Source organism: Thalia democratica, chromosome 5 (genome assembly GCF_965202585.1).
Source record: "Thalia democratica chromosome 5, ktThaDemo2.hap1.1, whole genome shotgun sequence".
NCBI lineage: Eukaryota > Metazoa > Chordata > Thaliacea > Salpida > Salpidae > Thalia > Thalia democratica.
This window is the reverse complement of record NC_139169.1, coordinates 43,994,777-44,015,335: the sequence shown is the minus strand read 5'-3', so window position 1 is coordinate 44,015,335 and position 20,559 is coordinate 43,994,777. Positions and strand designations below refer to the sequence as shown.

General features: G+C 24.7%; 1 protein-coding gene across 1 annotated transcript; it reads left to right on the top strand.

Annotated features, from left to right (window-relative positions):
- The first annotated feature begins 1,111 nt into the window (after positions 1-1,111).
- Positions 1,112-10,889, top strand: LOC145836079 (exosome complex component RRP46-like). Its single transcript, XM_082943878.1, has 7 exons — positions 1,112-1,226; positions 3,087-3,180; positions 4,758-4,993; positions 7,912-7,953; positions 8,962-9,048; positions 9,114-9,219; positions 10,460-10,889. The coding sequence occupies exons 1-7, from the start codon at positions 1,197-1,199 to the stop codon at positions 10,573-10,575; spliced, it is 711 nt and encodes a 236-aa protein (XP_082800004.1). The 5' UTR covers positions 1,112-1,196; the 3' UTR covers positions 10,576-10,889.
- Positions 10,890-20,559: the final 9,670 nt, after the last annotated feature.

Here is a 20,559-nt window from a genome sequence, read left to right as displayed (position 1 = left end):
ACAGAATAAATTTAGAGATAATATTCTTAAACTTAAAAATTATTTTATTATTGTTAAATACTTGATTTTATTTTTTGTCTATTTGTTTAAAAACTTAATAAATAAAATTAATGTTTTTTTTTGCAAGTAAGAGTAAATTGGTAATAAAAGTTTAAGTTTTTTTTATCTATTATTTTATTTTACTTATCAGTTTTTTCTATGTTAAGATATTACCAACTAACTTTTTTATCTTTGAAATTTACATTTATTAGTTTTTAAATTTTAATATCATTTTTAATACTATTATAGTTTTTTTAATGTAATTTGTATAAATACATATATAAAACAGTGGATCAGTAATTTAACTAAGATAAGCAACAATAAAAAAAAATTAGCGACAAAATTTAAATTTAATTTATAACAACTTATAAAGATTAAATTTATAAACGTATTGTTGCTTACACAAATTAGGTTTGCATGTTTTTATAAATAAAGATTCTAAAACACTACGTTAATAATCGTTACAAGCTTTACTTATAATTGAAAAGTTACTATCACTATAGTTCTTTGTACAATCTGAATTGTTTAATAAGTGTTTGGCAATCGCTGATGATCTATTAGATGGTTTTTTTAAACCAGTGTCCATCCATCTTCTGAGGGAATTAAAAACGTGTTGGTCCCTTCTTAGATGGAATCTTTGGGACTTTCTGCCAATGTACACACTGTCACAGTGGCATTTGTACATATAAATTATTTTGCTTTTTTCATGATCAGCAGTATGGTCTTTATAAATTCCATTTAAGGGCTTTCTTGTAGCATGACTGATTCTTAGTTCTATAGAATTGAAAGTGGAGTTTACAGTGTATTTGACAGTCTTTTTGAGAGCAGTTGCTACTTTACCGAGATATGGCAATCTCAAATATACAGGGAATTTACTAGGACCAAATTTAACATGCTTTTCAAATTTTGAGATTGTATTGTTAATTGTCTTTCTGATTATATGGAATGGATAACCAAGAGCTTCAAATTTTTTTTATTTTATCTAATTCTTCTTTAAACAACTCATTTGAACAAATCTTGTGTGCTCTGAATACTAAACAGGAATTCAAACAAGTTTCTGAGATAAAGGGCAAAATGACTGAAATGGAATATATTGGCCATATATGGAATATATATAAATGTTGGTTTTCTATAAACAGTAGTAAGCAACTCAGAAGATGTACGCAACAGATGTACATCCAAGAAAGGTAAGCAATCGTCTTTTTCTTTTTCAATAGTAAATTTTAAATTTGGGTGTAAATTCAAAATTTTGCTAGATAATTCCTCAATGTTATATTTATCATTGTAAGACACAAAAATGTCATCTACATATTTAATATAGTTTATTGGTTTTTAATACTTGAAAAAGAGCATTGTTTCAAAGTATCCCACAAAAATGTTGGCTAAAATAGGGCCAAGTGGACTACCCATCGCAACTCCATCTATCTGTTTATAAATATAAGAATTAAGTCTGAATTCAACATTTTTTACTGCCATGTTTAACATACTAAGACAAACATCTTTTGGAATAGAAGGAGCTGTAAGACCAGAATTATAAAGTTCATTTAAACATATTTTTATAGTTTCATCTACTTGGACATTAGTAAAGAGGCTTTTTATGTCAAAAGAACACATGTTACTTGGTATCAAAGCATTTTTTCTTATGACATCAACTAATGAGAAAGAGTCTTTTATACAAAAAAAGGAATACTTACTGGAAACTGGTTTGAGGATTTTAATTAGTAGCTTTGAAATTTTATATTATGCAGAACTACTCATATCTAAAATAGGTCTAGTTGAAATACGGTCTTGTGGTTAATTAACCTCTAACTATTTATTTACTCAAAATTTAGTCTTAAAGTTAGTTGCTAACAAAAGTAGTTGAAAAGCGTTAGCCAAAATCGATTTTATTTGTTGTTTGCTTTAATAAAGATGTTTTTGAATGAATATTGTTTAGATTTCTGTACACTATATGTAGTACTAAAAGATGTTTTTTTAGAGCTTAGGTTTGTTAGACATTTTTTATTTACAATGGCTGATTGTGAGTTCACACTGGTAACAGTGACCACATAATTGGATTGTTGATGTATTTTTGTTGCAGTGGCAAATATTTGCTTTGGGGCTTGAGCTTTATGGTTTTCCCACACTTTGTGGTTTTAAGTGTTGAGATTTTCGTGTTTGCAAAATGACTGTCACCAGAGGATTTTTTTTTCCATTTAGTTTTTATTTCATTTTTTGGTTAGTTTAATGTTAACTTTAAATGGTAGGTAGAAGTACAAGTGATGACAAATTGCTTGCTTGACCTTCATAAAATGTTTATTGTTGTAGAGGGAAGAGGAAGTCTGATGTTTATCTACCATAAAAAAAATGTTTTATATTTTATTGTCATTAACTCATTTTGAAGTCTATCTTTGTTTACAATGGGTAGGCTAATTCGGATAAACCTGTTTACAATAATAAAGCCAAAGGTTTTTTTTTCCTTATAATTTATTTACTTGTATTTTTCTACTTTTTAAGTAATTAATTTATATTTTTTTACTATCACTGTTACCCTAACCCTTACCCTCGGTCGGTAGCTTTTTTCTTCTTTTTAATTTATTAATTTTATTTATTTATTTTTTATAATAGTTATTTACAATAGTTATTTACAACAGTTATTATATATTAGTTATTTATAATAATAGTTAAAATAGGTAATTATTGTTACTTCTAACCCTTACCCTTGGTGAGTAACTTTGTTTTTTTTTTTAATTTATCATTTAGTTTTTTTCTGTTTTTTTTTATTTTATTCTTTTTCTGTCTTTTTTACACATGCAAATTTGTCATTGTGCAAAAGTATCATTGTGCAATTTTGACCCGTTCCCACTTAAGCTATTGATAGAATTACTTATGTTTGAAACTGTGTTTAGAGTGTTTACAGGTTTTCCTGGTATTCATTACATTACAAAACTTTTTTATGCATATTATAGAAACAAATTAAATTTGACTTAATTTTTTGTTGTTTTTATAAAAAAAGTAATTATCAGATTTTTTAATAACTTGAATTATGCATTGCTAAAACATTTCAGCATAAATTGAAAACTATGAGTCAATTGATTAAAGCCTTTAAATGTTCTCACAACTATGTGAAAAATACAGATGGATCTGTACTGCTCACAGAAGGTTAGTTTTAATTATAAATTTGTATTTGTTGTCTAAATATTTTTTTATTAAATAGTAGGAAAAAAAAAACATCAGTAAATTTGCACTGTTTGAAATATATTTTTCAATAAACATAAATATATCACAGGCTTTTTTTTTGTATTAGTAATATCTATATTTTTCATAGTTATTATACATTTATCAGTTATGTTATAAAACAATTTAATTTAAGGGCGGACAAGTTTTTTTGTTTGTGGGCCAAATTAAAAAAAAAAATTAATCTAGAAACACTTTTATTAAAGAGTCTTTGCTTACTGCTAAATTGAAAATACTACAAAAGTTTATAAAACATTTAAAAGCAAATTTGAAATGACGTAATCATACTCTGTTATGTATTTCAACCAAAAAAAACCTGACTTGAAAAAAACAAAATGTTGAACTTTATTTGTTGAAAAAGTAGTTTTCTGACTATAAAAATGTGTTGTGGGTTTGAGATAACCTTTTGGCAGGCTCAAGGTTGGTTAGCCGTAGTCTAAATATTTTTTTTATAAAATTGAGTTTAACTGAAATTGAAACAATAGAATATTGCTAAAAGTCATTAAGATTTAAATTATTGTTTGATTAGTTTTAAGAAGCTATTTTTAATGAAACTAACATAAAATTTTGCTTTTGTGCATGTTTAATTAGTTTTATGTATTTTATCTAATAATAGTTTTATAATAAAATTTTATTTTTTTTGTGGAGTATAGCTAACTATTCTGTTATAGAAATGTCTTAGTTACCATACTCTCAGGGAATTCAGGTTAGTCAGAATTACAAAAAAAAAGCATATTCAGAGTCTTAACATTTTTTTTAAAACTAAAAACTCAAGCTGACTAAGACTTGCAAAACCAAGTTTAGTTTGTATCTTTGCAAATACTTCAGGCTAATTTTTATAACTTTAAAATACTCTTTTTTTTCTTTATGTATTATTTTGATGTGTTAAAATGTTTAATTTAGCTTGATTATTATAATTAATGCAGTTTTTGGATTTTGATACTTTTTAATTATTGTGGTAGGCTCTTTTGCTTCAAGCAGTTGAATCTTAAAATTATTTTTTAATATTTGAAAAAATTACTTGGTGGTAAAAAGTTTGTTTTTAAGACATTTAAATTAAGGCTGTCACACACTCTTTTACTCAGTATAGATTGATATAAAAAAATTTATCAAACTCATGACAGTTTGCTTTTTTAAGAAAAAACTCAAGATAGTTTTATGGTTTTTTGATAATGTCAGGCCAGTTTTTTAAAGATTTTGGGTATGATTAATTTAATCTATTTCTATTTTTTGTTCTTTTATAACTAAATTTGCTTAAAAGCATATTTTTTGTTGATACTGAAAGGTTAATTCAACTATGTTTAGCCTTTTTAATAACTTAAAAAACTCAGGATGACTCAGGACAATTACGATCACTCCTAATGGTTGATGTGATATAAAACTACACTTTTTACTTAAAAAGTTTAAAACTTAATTGTTTTACTTCAGTTATATAACATTAAATGTTAAATTGTTGCACAAAATTTGATGTTTTTGACAAACTTCAAAAAATATATTTACAGGAAAATCAGCTGTTATTGCTGGAGTTTATGGTCCTGCAGATACCAGAGAGTCTAAACAAAATGTTTCAAGGGGAATTTTAGAGCTTAACTTTAGGCCAAAAACGGGCATGCCAGCATTAAAAGAAAAATACTGTGAGCAGTTTGTTAGGCAGGTGTTTGAATCTGCAGTGATGTTGGAAGACCACCCTAGGAGCTGTTTTTATGTTATCATGCAAATAAATGAAGATTTCGGATCAGTAAGTTTTTTTTTTTTAAATAGTTCAAACGTTTAATTATAGTTGTATGTTTTGCTAAAATCTTAATTTGTACAACAGAGGTTAGTTTTAGATGACAAAGTTGTTTATTTATCAATAATAATTATTTTATTATTCTTAACCCACCCTTCTTTCCAAAAGTTGATATTTAAAAAGCTCTCATTTGTTATTTAACAAAATTTAACTTCAAAAATTTGTTTATTTAAGTAATTCTGTTTATGAGTATGATTTTATGAGTATATACGGATAAATGTACAAAGTAATTATACAAAATTTTCTTATGTTGTAAAAATCATATAACAAATTCTATTAATTATAGACAAACCCTTTAAAATAGATCTTTGTCTGTATAAAATGTTTTCAATTATGCATTTTCAAGTAAATGTGATATTTTTCCATAAGAATAAGTATGATTGGAATTGGTTTTATTGATCGAAAGATCTCTTTTAATAATTTGTGTAGAATTGAGACAGCTTTTTACCATAAATATTACTGTTGTATTGGGGATTAAAGTTAGAATGAGACAAATCAGTATTGCATAAAGGGTCATTTTTGCATAAGTCCTTAAATTTGCACAAGTCACAGTTTCGCAAGAAGCTGTGTTCAAGCTTGTTTACTGACAGAGGGAAAAATTTAGGGTAACAGTGATAGTAAAAAAGAAAAAGAAAAAAGCTTAATGTATAGATTTAAAATAAAAGTATATTATATAATATGATATATACATTTATATAAAAAAAAACAACAACCAAGAGTGAGGGTTAAGGGTAACAGTGATAGTAAAAAAAATAAATAAAATAGGATTAAAAAAAGTCTCTACCTGTGATTAAATGACCCTTTATGCAAAAGTGACAAAAATAAAAAATGTCAATTTGGCAAAAGCCCTTGTGCATTTCTGACACTATTATTATTAAATAATTTAATTTACAATAATAAAATAACTCTTTTTGCTGTTATATAAAGTTTTAGCACTTAATTCTTGACCAAATTTTAAATAAATATTTTACACATAAAAAGACTTAATACTTAAGAAAATTTAAAATTTATTATTTTTGAATAAAAAAAACAATTACTCAGTTTCACTGCAGAGCGGATTTTCAAATTGTAAATCTGTAGTAAAATAATAATGGTAAAAATGACAAATAATTAAAAATTGGTTTGAGTTAAGTTTTTTTACAAAAAAATAAATAAATAAATTGAGAATTATATTGATGCTAAACAATCTTTAATTTAAAAACTATTAAATTATAATCCACAAACAAATACAATTAAACCATGGTATACAGTGGGGTATTGATTTCTAAATATAATAAAGTAAATTGTCATATTATGTCTGAGATAAAGTTTTTTATTTGAGAATCATTGTTATAAAAATTTTAGAACTAATTTTTGGAATAAAATCTGTGAAATATCAAATGATTATCTTAATCATTCTACAGTTATACTTAAAGAGAACGATATATTTTAATTATTTTAATATTTTTAAAAAAAATTTAAGGGCATAGAGGAGTTAACATTTTTTTATTTTACTAAAAATAACATTGACTTTTATATGAAAGCTTTAAGTACAAACTACAAGCCAGATATAGAATTAAAAAGTATTATTAAACTTTTGAGATATTGTTGTTTTTGTAAAAAGTTTCTGATACAAACGTATGGACCGCAAATTTTTCAGGGTCAATTTTGTTGGAAATTAAAAAAAATCACTAAAAATCCATCTTCTCCTTCATTTTTGAGCTAGAGACCTCAAACTTTAAGAAAATGTCCCTTTTATAGTTGAAAAGACTTTGCGTGTTGCAATTTTAAAGATATCAAAAAATTAAAGTTTTAAATAAAAAAAAACAAAAAAATAAAGTATTTTTCAAATTTATAAATATTTTTGAATTAAATCTTTTTTAAATTTGGTAATGGACTTTCTGTGAAAATTTGAAGAAGATTGTTTAAAAACTAAAGGAGGAGATTTATTTAATGAATTACTCTTTTTTCGCAATATTGTTTTGCGCCTTCCATTAGGAACCTATTGAGGTCACCAACTTCGATCGCTTAATTTCAAAAATTATATTGATTTTCTTAAGCGAATAAAAATGTCTGACAGCTCAGATAAAGCTCTACAAAATAAGATCAACTTGTAAAAATCAGAGTGGACCCCTATGCCCTTAATTTAAAAGCTAACAATGATGGTAAACCTTTGTATTGAAATTAAAATTCAAATTATGATTACTTTTAACTAAGCACATTTAAAGTAAAATAGTATAATTATAATTATCTAGAAAAACTAATTTTATTTTCGTAGTTGAGCCAAAATTTCAAAATTAAATATGTTTTTCAAAACAAATGTTTCTAGCTTCAATTTTTTAATAAACTATTTGAATAATTCTAAATGTGCTGCTGTGATAAATTAAATATGTCTTATTTAGTTTTAGAAAGTTTACTAACTGATTTTTGGGTGTGTATTGTTTCAAGAAAAAATTTAAAAATATTTTCAGTTATTGCTTTTTTATTACTTGTATTGACATACTAAAATTAACTAATAATAAGTCTTAAAGTTAGTTTTGAAAAAAGAATCAGTATGTTTTGTTTTAAATGATTTCATTAAAAATAATATAATTTACAAAAATCTTTAGGTAGAAACGTTTGAAGAACTACCTATGAATACTTGTAAAGTTTTTCAATAGCAGTTTAATTTGATTAAAACTATAGTACCAAAAATGAAGCCTATTTTAATTTATTAAACAAGTTTTTTGAAACTACTAGTTTTGTCTTAAATTTTTCTTACAGACTTCAGCTCAATTTTTTCTTCACCACTTTTAACTACTTTTATAGATTTTAAGTTTAAGTTAGCTTATGTAGTAGTTTTGTTTTATATCTGAGACTTGTTTACTTAAACGTTGATTGTTTTACAGCTACTTTCAACATCGATTAATGCTGCAACCCTTGCCTTGAATGTTAGTTTTTAAAGCTTTGTTTATAAAGTAATTTTTCTTAGAAAGTATTTATTACTACTTCTTTGTATATAAATAAGGACAGAACTTTTGCTGTAAAGTTTTTAATAAAATTGTTTCTTGTAATAACTATTTAAAATTTTGGTATGTGTATAAATAATTAAAAAAAATTTTTTTACTAAATATATCATAAGTTGTTTGTTTTAAATGGCATATTTAAAGGTAATAAAAGAATCAGGGTTTAATGAAAACTTTCAGGAAATGTTTATTGCAATGTTTGGAAAATTCTGTAGGAAGAAAAAAAGAAATATATATATAATGACAAAAAACACAAAAATTTTTTTTTGTTTTTTTTTAATACTTTTTTTTTATTTTTTAAGTTTTTTTTTTTATTTTAGTGCGATAGAGTTTTCTAAACTAACAAAAATAGATAATGTTTGTTAATTAAAAAAAAAATCTTTTCGGCAGAATTTTCTAAATATTGCAAGGAACATTTCCTTAAAGTTTGAGTTATTTATCTCAAAAAATGTAGGAAAAGATAGATTTTTAATAAAGTACTCTTTTTTTGCCGTTTTAGTTTGCGCCTTCCATAAGGAACATATTGTTGCCTCCGACTTTGACCGGCTATATTTCAAAGATTGTTTTGAATTTTTATAATCTGTAAAAAGCATCTTGTAGCTTAGTCAAAACTCTCTAAAATAAGATCAAATTGTAAAAAAGTGAATAACCTCCCTATGCCATTAACAACTTTAATTAGTTTATTGATATTTTTGTTTAAATAATTTCAAAATACAGTCTTTTTTGTTTTTTTGTTATGATTTAGTTTAGTAGTTTTTAGAATTCATTATTCTAAAACTTGTTGTATAATGAAAAAATCTTTATATTTTAATATTTCACTGTATTATATTTAAATTGTTCTATGTTGTTTGTGTTAATATCAATAGTATACTATCTATATATTGAACAAATTTTACAGTCTATTATTTTATTCACTAAACATAAAATTTGCAGTCTGCCGGCGTCTCAATGCGGTACATGCCAATTTCAATATGCGTTGCTGTTTGCGAGAAGGAAGACTTTGATGGTAGCAAAAACGAAGTGAGTTGGAAAACTTAAAAAAAATGTTTAAAGCTCGTTCTTATATATTAAAAATATATTTACAGGTTTTGGTTGTTTCGCCAGATAAAAAAGAAGAAGAAAGTTCGAGTTGCGTTATCACATTCACATTTGACCACGCACACAATAAGCTTATGTTCACTCAGCAGGAAGGTAAAAGTGAAATTATTATTATATATTACTTATTTGAAATTTTTATACAATTAATTCTTTTAAGTTTGTTTGAAAGGTTGTTTTTTGTACTTCCTGTATTAAGTTTATATTTCAATTAAGTTATATGCCATTTATACAAAACACTAAAGATATACTTATAACTTAATAGTAATACAATAACTTATAAAATAGATAAGTTAGTACACTTTCTTAAAAAGTTTTTCAAGTAATCACTATAACTTAAATACAACAAGTCAAAATTAATTTCATAGTAAAGTATGGAATTTTATTAAAATTTAAGTTTATAATAATTTTTAAATTATATTTTTTTAAAGCTTTTAAAACTTTCTACGTTTAAGAGTTAATTGTGTTAATTGACTGCAAATACTTTCTTAAGATGCAAGGTAGTTTAGTTTTCTTATTTGGTTGCAAAGTCTTAATTTTCATTTTATTAGGCATAAAACTATTTAAACATCGCTTTTTGATGTTTACTCTAATAAAAAAATTAATTCAAACTAATCTTTTATAATCAGACTTACATTTTTTTTCAATCATATAAAACTTAATTTTTAAAGTTCTGTTGCAAAAATTAATAAATCTTACTTATTTTCTAGTTTGCAGTGCACGGTAAATAATGAATTAATTTTATGTTAATGTATAAGAGCGTAATTATAAATGTTTTTTTGAATGTTTAACAACGGTTTAATCTTTAGAATCACTATTCTTGAACTTTCATGTGAGTGCTTTATATTATGATTTGTTATTTTATTTTGTATTTTACTTTACTTTATCTAGTTGAGACTTAATAATTACAAATAATATATAGTTTTATAACAGTCGGGTTTAACATCTACAATAATCTATAGTATTTATTAATTTTTTTAATAAACACCTATATATGTATATATTCCTACTTTAGCTTCTATTCTTTCCTTAAGTATTTATTTTTTACAGAGCTCCGTTGAAGTGTGTTAACTTGTTAACATACAGAAACATGTGTTAGTGTAATAAAAAAAATAGTACTAAATAAATTTGTTATTATTATATGTTCCAGCGAACTTTTTTCGCTTGGATCTATATTAGCAGACGCTTGAATTTATATTTTAAATAATTGAATCACAACCCTAATTTTTCTTTTTTCCAGTTCAAGTCTAAGTAATCATAAGAACAACTTATTGTTAAATATTACATTTTTACGTATTATTAGATATAATACCACTTTTTCAAATTTTTCTCACAGGTTCAATTAGTAATGATAAGTTGGACGAATGTTTAGAGCTTGCTAAAGAGGCTGCACTACTCAAAAAAGATTTGATGACAAACGCAATGAAAGAAAAGTATATTGGTTGTAGATAACTTGTATTTGTGTTTTTAAGATTTTTACGCCTATTTCAATTTAGCTCAATTTAGATTAGAATATTTTATTTTAATATCTTTGTTAATAAAAAAACTTTTTTGTAAGTAGTTAATTAATAAATTATTTTAATAATGAATAATTTTAAAAAGTATTCAGTAACTTTATTTCTAAAGATACTTTAGCAATTTAATTTCGTTAAAAAAATAACTTTTTTTCAAGTTATTTTGTCAGGCTGTGAAAATATCACTAGCAAAATTAAAACCTCGTCATAAAATAAACTACAAGTATAATTTTGATTTTCTAATAATAAACATTCCTATTACTAGTAGAAACATTGTTCTAAATAAGATCAGTTATAGATTTTTGAAGTCAGTTATTCTTAAGTTTTTTGTTTTATTTAAAAATTTAAGAAAAAGTTACAAATTCTTTTTTTTTTAAAGTAAGATTTCTTTTTACATTATAGTTAAGGGTAAGCTTTATTACACTACTTAAAGTGCTTACTTGTAAAATTTAAACTCAAATTTGGTTTATTTAAATAAAAAGACTGATTTTTTTTTCTATTGTGCATATTATTCTTCTGAATTAATTTTGTGTAACTATTTTCTCGTTTTCTTTTTTCTACACAAACAGAATACAAGAGCTAGGAAATTGAGATAACTGAAAACAGCTAAATATTTCCATTGCATAACAGATTGAAATTTGACACCTAATCATGAGTATACTTATGCTATTTGTTATTAAATTTAGTTGTATTTTTTATATATCTGTTTTTGAATTTTTTATAATTAAACACCCAAAAGCGTTTCATTTAGAATTAGTCCTATTGTTGATGTGACGGAAATCCCCAAATATTTGCTTAGTCAGCATAAAAAAATTATAAAAAATTTATGTTTTAATTAGTTTTTAATATGTTTGGGTAAGGTGGGTCAGGGTTAGGGGTATATATATTTAAAAAAATGTTGAGTCAGCAAAAAAGGGGAATTCCGTCACATCAACAATCGGACCCATTTAGAATGGTTTATCAGAAATTGTCGTCGATGTTAAGAAAATACTTTTAATTTTTTACTAATTACATATTTAAAAGCATAATGTTATTTTAAATATACAAAAAAAATTCTAATCGTTTATTCTATTTGTTTATAGGTTTAAAGAAACTAATATGTCTCTAAATTTTCAAACAACTTAAAAACAAATTTAACAACAAAGTATTGTTTGCTATTTCTCAACTTTTTGTAGTACTTTTTATGGAATGTTTTATAAACGAAATAAAAATTCATATTCTAAATGATTTACACTTTAAACTAATATAAACAATGAACTTTACCGCACGATCTACAATAACAGCATCCGAGACAATCCTACGACCGGTTTCAGGATTGTCTCGGATGCTGTTGTTGTAGATCGTGCGGTGAACACTTTATACTAAGAAAGCTATTGTACTTTGTAAACAATAAACAAAGATTTTCACAAATGAAAGCTTCTGTTTGGTTTTCCACTCAAAATTTTATCTAATGTCACTAATTTTATGGAGCTAAAAGAAATGCCAATTAGTTAATCAGTTTTTAGATGAAGTTATCCTTGGTAAACTAAAGATAATATAAATAAAATTTCAATGACAAGCTTAATGTTTAGATAGTTTTAGTATATGCAAATCAATTTTAATATAGCAAAGGATCTTTTTAAAAAATAGTTTGTCTTAAAATAAAATATAACGCAGCTATTATAATAAAATTGACTACAAATAAACAGGTTTAAAAAGCAATTAAAAGCTTACAGTTTTTATTGCTTTTTTTTATTTATGGCACTGTGAAGACATTTTTTAGGACATATTTAGTTAAAGAAGAGTGTGTTATTTTGGTATTTTTGTGTTGTGAATATTGTTAATTTTATCTTTATGCTTTTATATAATTTACAATAATCAGAGTTGAATCACTGTATTTATGTACTAATGTGATCAATACCATTTAAAGTATTTTAATGGTAATAAATAAAACTACGAAGCAAAGATATCGTATGAAGACAGTTATTTCACGATAAAAAGCAAAGTTTTAACGTCGTTCTTTTGTTAGGGTGTAGAAGTAAAAAATTCCCGGAATAAGAAAAATATTGAATAATTACTATAATATAAGTTCAATTCAAACACGCTTATGATATCAGAAATATTTTTAAGTCAGAATTTAAACCCTATGGCGTCAACCGGTTAAAGAAATCAGCCTGCGGTGCATAAAACCATAAAACTATTTTAGTTTGTTAGTGTGATAAAAGATGTAACAAAATGTTTTATTAAAACAGTTAAAAGTTGTACTCTAAAAATTCATACTGCTAAATGTTAGCATGGCGAAAACTGTTGTGATTTAAACTAGTAAAACATAGTTTGTAAGTATATAAATTTGAAATATGTGCTAAAATAAATAACATTAAAAAAATATTAAAACGTATAAACCTATAAAAATGTTTTAGTAAAAAGAAATAAAGTTTGCACCATTTTTGACAATAACTGTTTAAAAAATTAAACTGTATGTAAATTGTTTATCAAACGATAAAAAAGGGCTTAAAAAATTTAATCCTATGACCTGGTGCACGAAAAAACCGTTTGGTTATCGAGTCCAGGAGATACCCTTTAACGTCTTATCCAGGACAACTGTTAATAGTAATAGAATAACAGTAATAGAAAAACTGTCGATAATCCTTTTTATAGTAGTAAAAATTAAAGCTATGTAAAATACGAGTTCCTCAGTACAAACGGTATACTTACAATTTTAACCCAATTTTATTTTCTTTACTTATTTTGTGTTTTACTATTACTGCTACCTCTAACCCTTTTTCGGTAAGCGGTTTTCGGATTTTATAGGTTGGGAATTGAATGCGGTTTGGAATTGAGGGGTTCCCGTACAATGAATTTATAGAAAAGTATACAAATGATTAAAATCCAGCTAAAACTGTTAGAGTACGGTATAATAATGATATAAACAAGATTACAATGAATGCCTAGCTTGTTTGAACAATTTAAAAAGTTTTGTTCTAAGCATTAATCATAAAATTTAATTTCGAAGAAATTTACAGAAATTGATACCAATTTTAAGAACATTTGATTTGCGAATATACAAAAAAAAAAAACAGTTTTTAAGTACTCAATTTATTAAAAACTGACGCATGTTTCTCTGCCTTAAACTAATAATACAGTTTAAAGAAGTTCTAAAATAGTACAATTTATCCAAAGAACAAAAGATGAATATGTGTATTCTACAAATAGATCGCTGTAAGATGATCAGTAAGTTAGATATGAAATTGAATACCTCCTTAAGTATTTCTTTTATTCTTGTTAACGATTACGTGATTTTGAGAATTATCGGGTCTCCAGCTTACAAAATGAATATACCACAGTTTTATTTTATTCTAAAACTAATAGACTACATCAAACTTAATACAAAATAAATTTTGTATTTGTTTTGTTAGTTTTCTTGTGCATACTTTTTAATAAAATGTACAAAATATAGCAAGTCAGGGCAGTGTCTACTAGACTTTTTGAATTAATGTAGCACATTTTTGTTATATAAGTTTTAAACAAAATCATTATTATTGTAATAAAAGTAAGTATTGAAATTTGACAATTTAGAAAATAAAACTGAAAAATCTTGAAACTTTGAACAAAAATCACTAAAAATACAGTTTTAAACTATTTTTACATTTAAAATAACAAAATTTCAATTAAATATGAAAACTCTATCTTAAGACAAAAAATGATTGAACTATAATTTTTTTTTTCATTGAAATTCACGTTTAAAGTGAGAACGGGTCAGAAAACCACGGACGTAACTTAAGCACAGAAACACTTTAGCACGGGTTGAAACTTTAGCACGGAATGACATTTAAGCACAAAGAGACACTTTAGCATGGATCGAAACTTTAGCACGGAGTGACACTTTAGCACGGCGTCACTTTAGCATGAACTGAAACTCTTTTTTTTCTCTTGCATAACATTTTGCTGCTATGTTTAAAAATCTAAAAACAAACTATGCAACACTTACACTAAAAGTTAATAAGCTTTAAATATTTTACAAGCTAACGCTTTTATATAAAATTCTACTAGTTATTTTAAAGCAAACCTTAAGTTTTTGATAATAATATACAAGTAATTTTACAAATTCTATTACCTGATTTTATCAAAACATTTTAATGAGGGTATTTTAAAACTTTAACTTTTATATTTTCTACATAAAACTATTTGCATAGATCTAGCAACATAAACAAACTCCAGGTTTTTCATAATATTTTAATCAGCTTAAATTAATTTAATTTTAGTTACTAAAGTACAAATACTAATAGATACTGATAAATAACCTTTGTTTTTTTAAAGCTCCAATATCTTAAATTGCAAAGACCGGTCTACAATCAAGATTACTATTTACTTAATTTACTTTACCAAAACAAGAACTATTTTGTTAATAACAAATTAAAACACTACAGTTTTATTTTTGATATAATTGATTCAGTTCATATATTAAGGATAGTTTATTAATCATTTTACTAATAAATATTAACCTAAGATATAAGCACATATATTAAGCAAAATTTTTTTAAACTGTTTCGTCGTTAAGTATATCACTTTAAAAATAGACACACTTGGTTTTCCATTAACGTTTTTTCTAAATTAGTTTATTTCTGAAATTTATATCTTTTAAGTTCCATATTCATTTTAGAAGAGTAGTTTTAGATTTGTATTTGCTGTCATTAAAGGAAAGTTTATGCCATTTACTTATATTAAGAATACTTATAACTAATTTAAATGTTTTTAAGATTTCAAATAGTTTCTAACATTGCTAAAGATGCGAAAATGATTCTGTCATTGGCATTTCTACCAACGGAGAAGGTTATCGACGGATTAGAAACTCTAATTGCCAACCTTTCTGGAGAACTAGTCTCAGCCCCGGAATTGTTTTCGCTACTATTATGAACATTATAATTTATGTATAAATACTTTGTGCACTTTAACTTACCCAAATAAATTTGTTTTGTTAATATGTTTAAATAAAACTATAGTAAGTACATTTGTTTATAGTTTTGGTGTAATATTTGGAATTTAAATTATAAATTATATTAATTAATATATATTAATATCAATTTATATTATGAAATGAACATAATTAATAGATTTCATTATTTTCGTAAGAATGTAAAATAGATCATTAGATTTATAGCCTACTAAAGATGTTTTCTAAGTTATTGCTACCTACGAGTCATTTCTTTAAGTATAATTCGTAATTTACTTTAAAATATTGCCAAGCTTTATCTTACAATTTACTTCTTACTTAACTATAGTAGATGTACTTTCCTTTAAAGTGCCTAAAATGCGTAATCAGCAGGATGATGACTAAATAAAACCAAGTTTTAAAGATTTTATTAAACGTATTTTTAATTACTTAAAAGTATCGATCGTGCTAAAGTGGTGCTGTGCGAAAGTATCACTCCGTGCTAAAATTTCACTCTGTGTTAAAGTATTACTCTGTGCTTAAGTGTCATTCCGTGCTAAAGAATCACTCCGTGCTAAAGTGATGCTGTGCTTTTCTTACACCTACCCTTTTGAAAAAAAGTTTTGGAAACCCTGCACTAAACAATGTTTTTATAACATTTGTTAAATAAACAAGCAGACTTAATAGTTATTAACTAATATTTATACTGGTGATCCACTGAACCCATGATCTGGTTATTTTTTGCTAAGATCCGGGTTGAAAAAATATACTTGGTTCCGGTTCAAGGCGGGTTAAAATTTAAAATCGTAATCAAGTATTTTTCTAAATGTCTAAAGTAAAATAACGGTAACACAAAGCTTAGTGTAAAACTTTTCCTGAAAAGACACAAGTTAACCATCAATCATCAACAAATTTACGGTATAGTGGTTTATTGAACAAAAACGAAAAATTGCTCAAAATTTTTTGGTTCAAGAACCTGGATACGCGAAAAGACCTCTCGGTCATCGAGGTTTATACCCAACTTAATCAAAATTACAATAAGCTACAAATGAAAAAAAAAAACTTTTTAGTAAAAATTGAAACTCTAAAACGAGACTTTACAACATTAAACACTTTTCTAAAAAAAAACAAATATAAAAAAATATATAATAATTTCTATACACACATATATCTAACATTATATACACACAAAATATATATTGAACTCTACGTCAAAATGTAAAGTTTCTATCTGAAACTTTTTAAATTTCAAAATTTATCAATAATTATAGCAAATAATTTAACGTTTTATATGAGTTAAAAAAAAAGAATATTTGAAGTTTTATTTACTTTTTAATATGTTTAAGAATTTAGACTGTACTATTAACTTATTAAATAATAAGCAAAAATAGATTAAAGTTTTACATAAAAAAAAACAAAAAATATAATTAATAAAGCTGCAAAATTAAAAAAAAAAGTAAAATGAAGCTGTATCCAAAAAAAAATTGCTTTAATTAGATAAAAAGAATAAAATAAATGTTTCCTTTTAATTAAAGCAACCAGTTTTTACAATCTTTATTAAATGTTTAAATATAGAAGTTTAACTATATCAAAACAATAATGTAAACAACCACAAAAAACCTTAAAATAGTAATTAAGTGTTTCCTTTAAAAAAAAATATTAAAATAAAAACAATTTTTTTGTTAGCAAACGATTAAACCTATATTTTGAACAGTTAAGATAAAAACACTAATAATCATAAAATAAGTCAACTTATTACTAGAATTAAATTTTATCAGTGATATCAGCTCATGACTTAAATATTTTAATTTCTTTTTTTTTTTCTGGCAAAAATATACTTAGAGACTAATAACTCTATTTAAACAGATAAAATGTATACTATGAAATTGTTTACTAATACACTAGCAAACTACAAACAGGAAAATAAATATTACAGCTTTCTACAAAACAGACAGAAACTATACTAATAAATTCAAAATGCTATTGAAATCCAGTTAATATTTAAAAAAAGTTCTTGTTCAATTTATGTAAATTCTATTGAATTAGTTCATCATTTAATAAATTATATTTTAGTTCAACCTGGAACCTTCCAAGATGGCTTTGGTCTTTTAACTTAATAGGCAGGTCTGTCCAAAGTTTACTACCTTGATAAGTTAGTAATTTATGACCATTACTGCTTTTAAATCTTGGTAAGAAAAAAAAACTGTTTTTGAGGACTTTGTTGAATGGCTATGTATTTTAGTTATATTTCAAAGTAACACTTAAAACTTACTGGTAAAAAATTATGTACAAATTTGAACATAAAAATTCCTAACTCATATTTGAATAAATTTTCAACATTCAATATTTTTTTGTTATTTTCAATTTTCTTAAACTCTCGTGTGCTTTTTATAGTGAATGCACCGGAGTGCTATACTTAAGAGTACATTGATTTCATTTACTTTTCTTTTATTGGTTCTGCCCAGCTTAACAGACCATACCTTAATTGGCTCATAAAAAGTGAATAAAAATTAGGTATAATTTTTTTTCACTTAAAAAGTACCTTGTTTTATAAAGAACACCAATTGTCTTTAATAGTTTATCTTTTATCATTTCAATATGCTCCGCAAAACTTAAATTATTATCTACTATTACTCCTTAGTACTTGTAACCTTTTACCATTTTTGACACAAAATTTTACATGTCTTCGACATGACATTAAACTGTATCCTGGTGTATGACTCGATAACCGACAGGTTTTTTCGTACACCAGGTCCTTGGACAAAAATTTTGATCGTTTTTTTTTCGTTCAATAAACAGTTTTATACATTTCCAAAAAATTGTTTTAACTGGATGAAATAGAATACTTCTTGTTTTACCTATATTTAATTCAATTCATTAGTGTATAGGTACTTTTACTAGTTTTAATTTACGTTTATTGTAAGTTTACATATATTTATAAGCATTTTCTTATTGCTAAAGCAAAAATATTTAATAAGTAATGGAAAGGTAAATTTTCTACTTGCTCTTTTTTGGCCTATGTATACCTTAATTATTTCAATAAAAGCATGTTAGTTGATTGATTCATAGTAACCTTACTATCTTCTTTTCAAATAAATCATTTTTTTATTTATCTAGTGTTTTAATTAAACGTAAGTTTATATTTATTTAGTGTTTAATTTTCTAAATAAAATAGTTTTTGTATTTTTTCAATGTTCTTTAATAGTATGGGACATCATCCCTTGTCGGTTAGTTAGATCTTGCAGCGTTTTGTACATAACCGTCTGGATTTATTTGATAAAGACTTTTTTAGGATGCTTTATTTTACTTAAACTATGTAATTTTATAAAGTAAACTATTTCTATAGAGCAAGGACTACTAAAACGAGTAAAATAACAACAAAATATAATTTTATACTTGTAGTTTACAGGGTTGACACTCGTTTTTTCAAATTTTTTCTAGGTTTTCCAAAAATCTTCCAGGATTTTAAAAGTTTTTTTTGTCTATTTTTAATTTAAAGTTAAGTTTAAGGTTGTAAACTGTGTTTTATAGTAAAAAATAATTAAAAAGATACTGTTAAGCTATATTTAAATATTTTTTTTAATAAAAAAAAATTTTGATGATGACAAATTGTTTTTATTTATATGATAGATTTTTTGACTCTAATTGAAATTTTACTACTGAAAATGTGAAAATTGTTAAATTCCAGGTTTTTTAGTGATTTTTGTTCAAAATTTCAGGTTTTTGTTAAAATTTCAAATTCAAGGTTTTTTTGCCTAAATTGTCAAATTCCAGGTAAAGTGGCAACCCTGTAGTTTTTGAAGAACACAGTTTATCGAGCATTTTTAAATTTTCTTAAGTAAATAACTATATAAATCACACTGGGCAAAAGTATTTAAATTATTTTTAAATAAAAAAATAATATTTTTTCAATGCACTAACAGCAAATTTTGTGTATAATCAAAGGTAAAAGTTGATAAGGTGTATGATTTTACTAATTAATTAACCACAAATTCTTTATCTGATTAATATTGTTAACTTGAACATACTTATAGATTAGGGGATAGGCGAAATGCAACTTTCGGTTAACTGTAGACTATTAAAGTTCCTCATCCCTAACATATGTAACAAAAAATGAAAATAATATTATCGAAAAGAATTAAACAATAAAAATTAAAACTAGTTTACTGGATACAGCCAAATCTTAATTAATACGAGTACCGGATGCAGGGTTGCCACTCGTTTTTTTAAAAATTTCTCCAGGTTTTAAAAGTACACATTTTGGGTCTATTTTTAGTTAAAGGTAAAAAACTGTGTTAAATAGTATAAAAACATTGAAAAGATACTGTAAAGCTACTTTGAATATGTTTAGAAAAAAAATTGATGATGACAATTTTATTTTTTTATATGATAGATTTTTTGAGTCAAATCAAAATTTTACTACTGAACATGTTAAAATTCCAGATTTTTTTTAGTGATCTTTGTTAAAAATTCCACGTTTTTCCATGTTTCCAGGTAAAGTGGCATTCCTGCGGACGGATCTTATTTTGAAAAATAAATCCGGGGAGATCTTAAATTAAACAGCAGATCTAGCTGGAAATAAATTTGAAGATCAAAACTTACGAAATAAATCAGAAAAGAAAATTAGAGACAAAAGTTAAGAATTAGAAAAAACTAAACAACTAATATATGTTAAACTTTAAAATAGTGTTAGTAGATTTTACCAAATGCTTAAAAACTTTAAAACCTTACAAATTATTTTTAAAACAATGTTTCATTCAGTTAAAAAATTATATCTATGAAATTATTGAATACTTTACTAAATGCTGGAACGTCAAGTTTATCAAGTCTAAGATTTCTTCTTTTTTTAATAGAAAGTTGGTGTAAAAATACTTTAATGCCATTTAAAATATGTAATGTGATATTTGCAACTCTTATAGTGTATAGTTTCTTTTTAATATATTATTTTTTCCCAAACAAATCTTAATTACTTTATATCTAAAACGTATTTACAACTATTTTTTTTTACAAAAT

Excerpts from the sequence above, each read along its gene's own strand:
- LOC145836079 (XM_082943878.1), top strand. The coding sequence starts at position 1,197 with ATGTACGCAACAGATGTACATCCAAGAAAG. Across the intron at positions 4,994-7,911 it reads TAAATGAAGATTTCGGATCA|CTACTTTCAACATCGATTAA; the intron begins GTAAGTTTTTTT and ends ATTGTTTTACAG. Across the intron at positions 7,954-8,961 it reads CTGCAACCCTTGCCTTGAAT|TCTGCCGGCGTCTCAATGCG; the intron begins GTTAGTTTTTAA and ends TAAAATTTGCAG.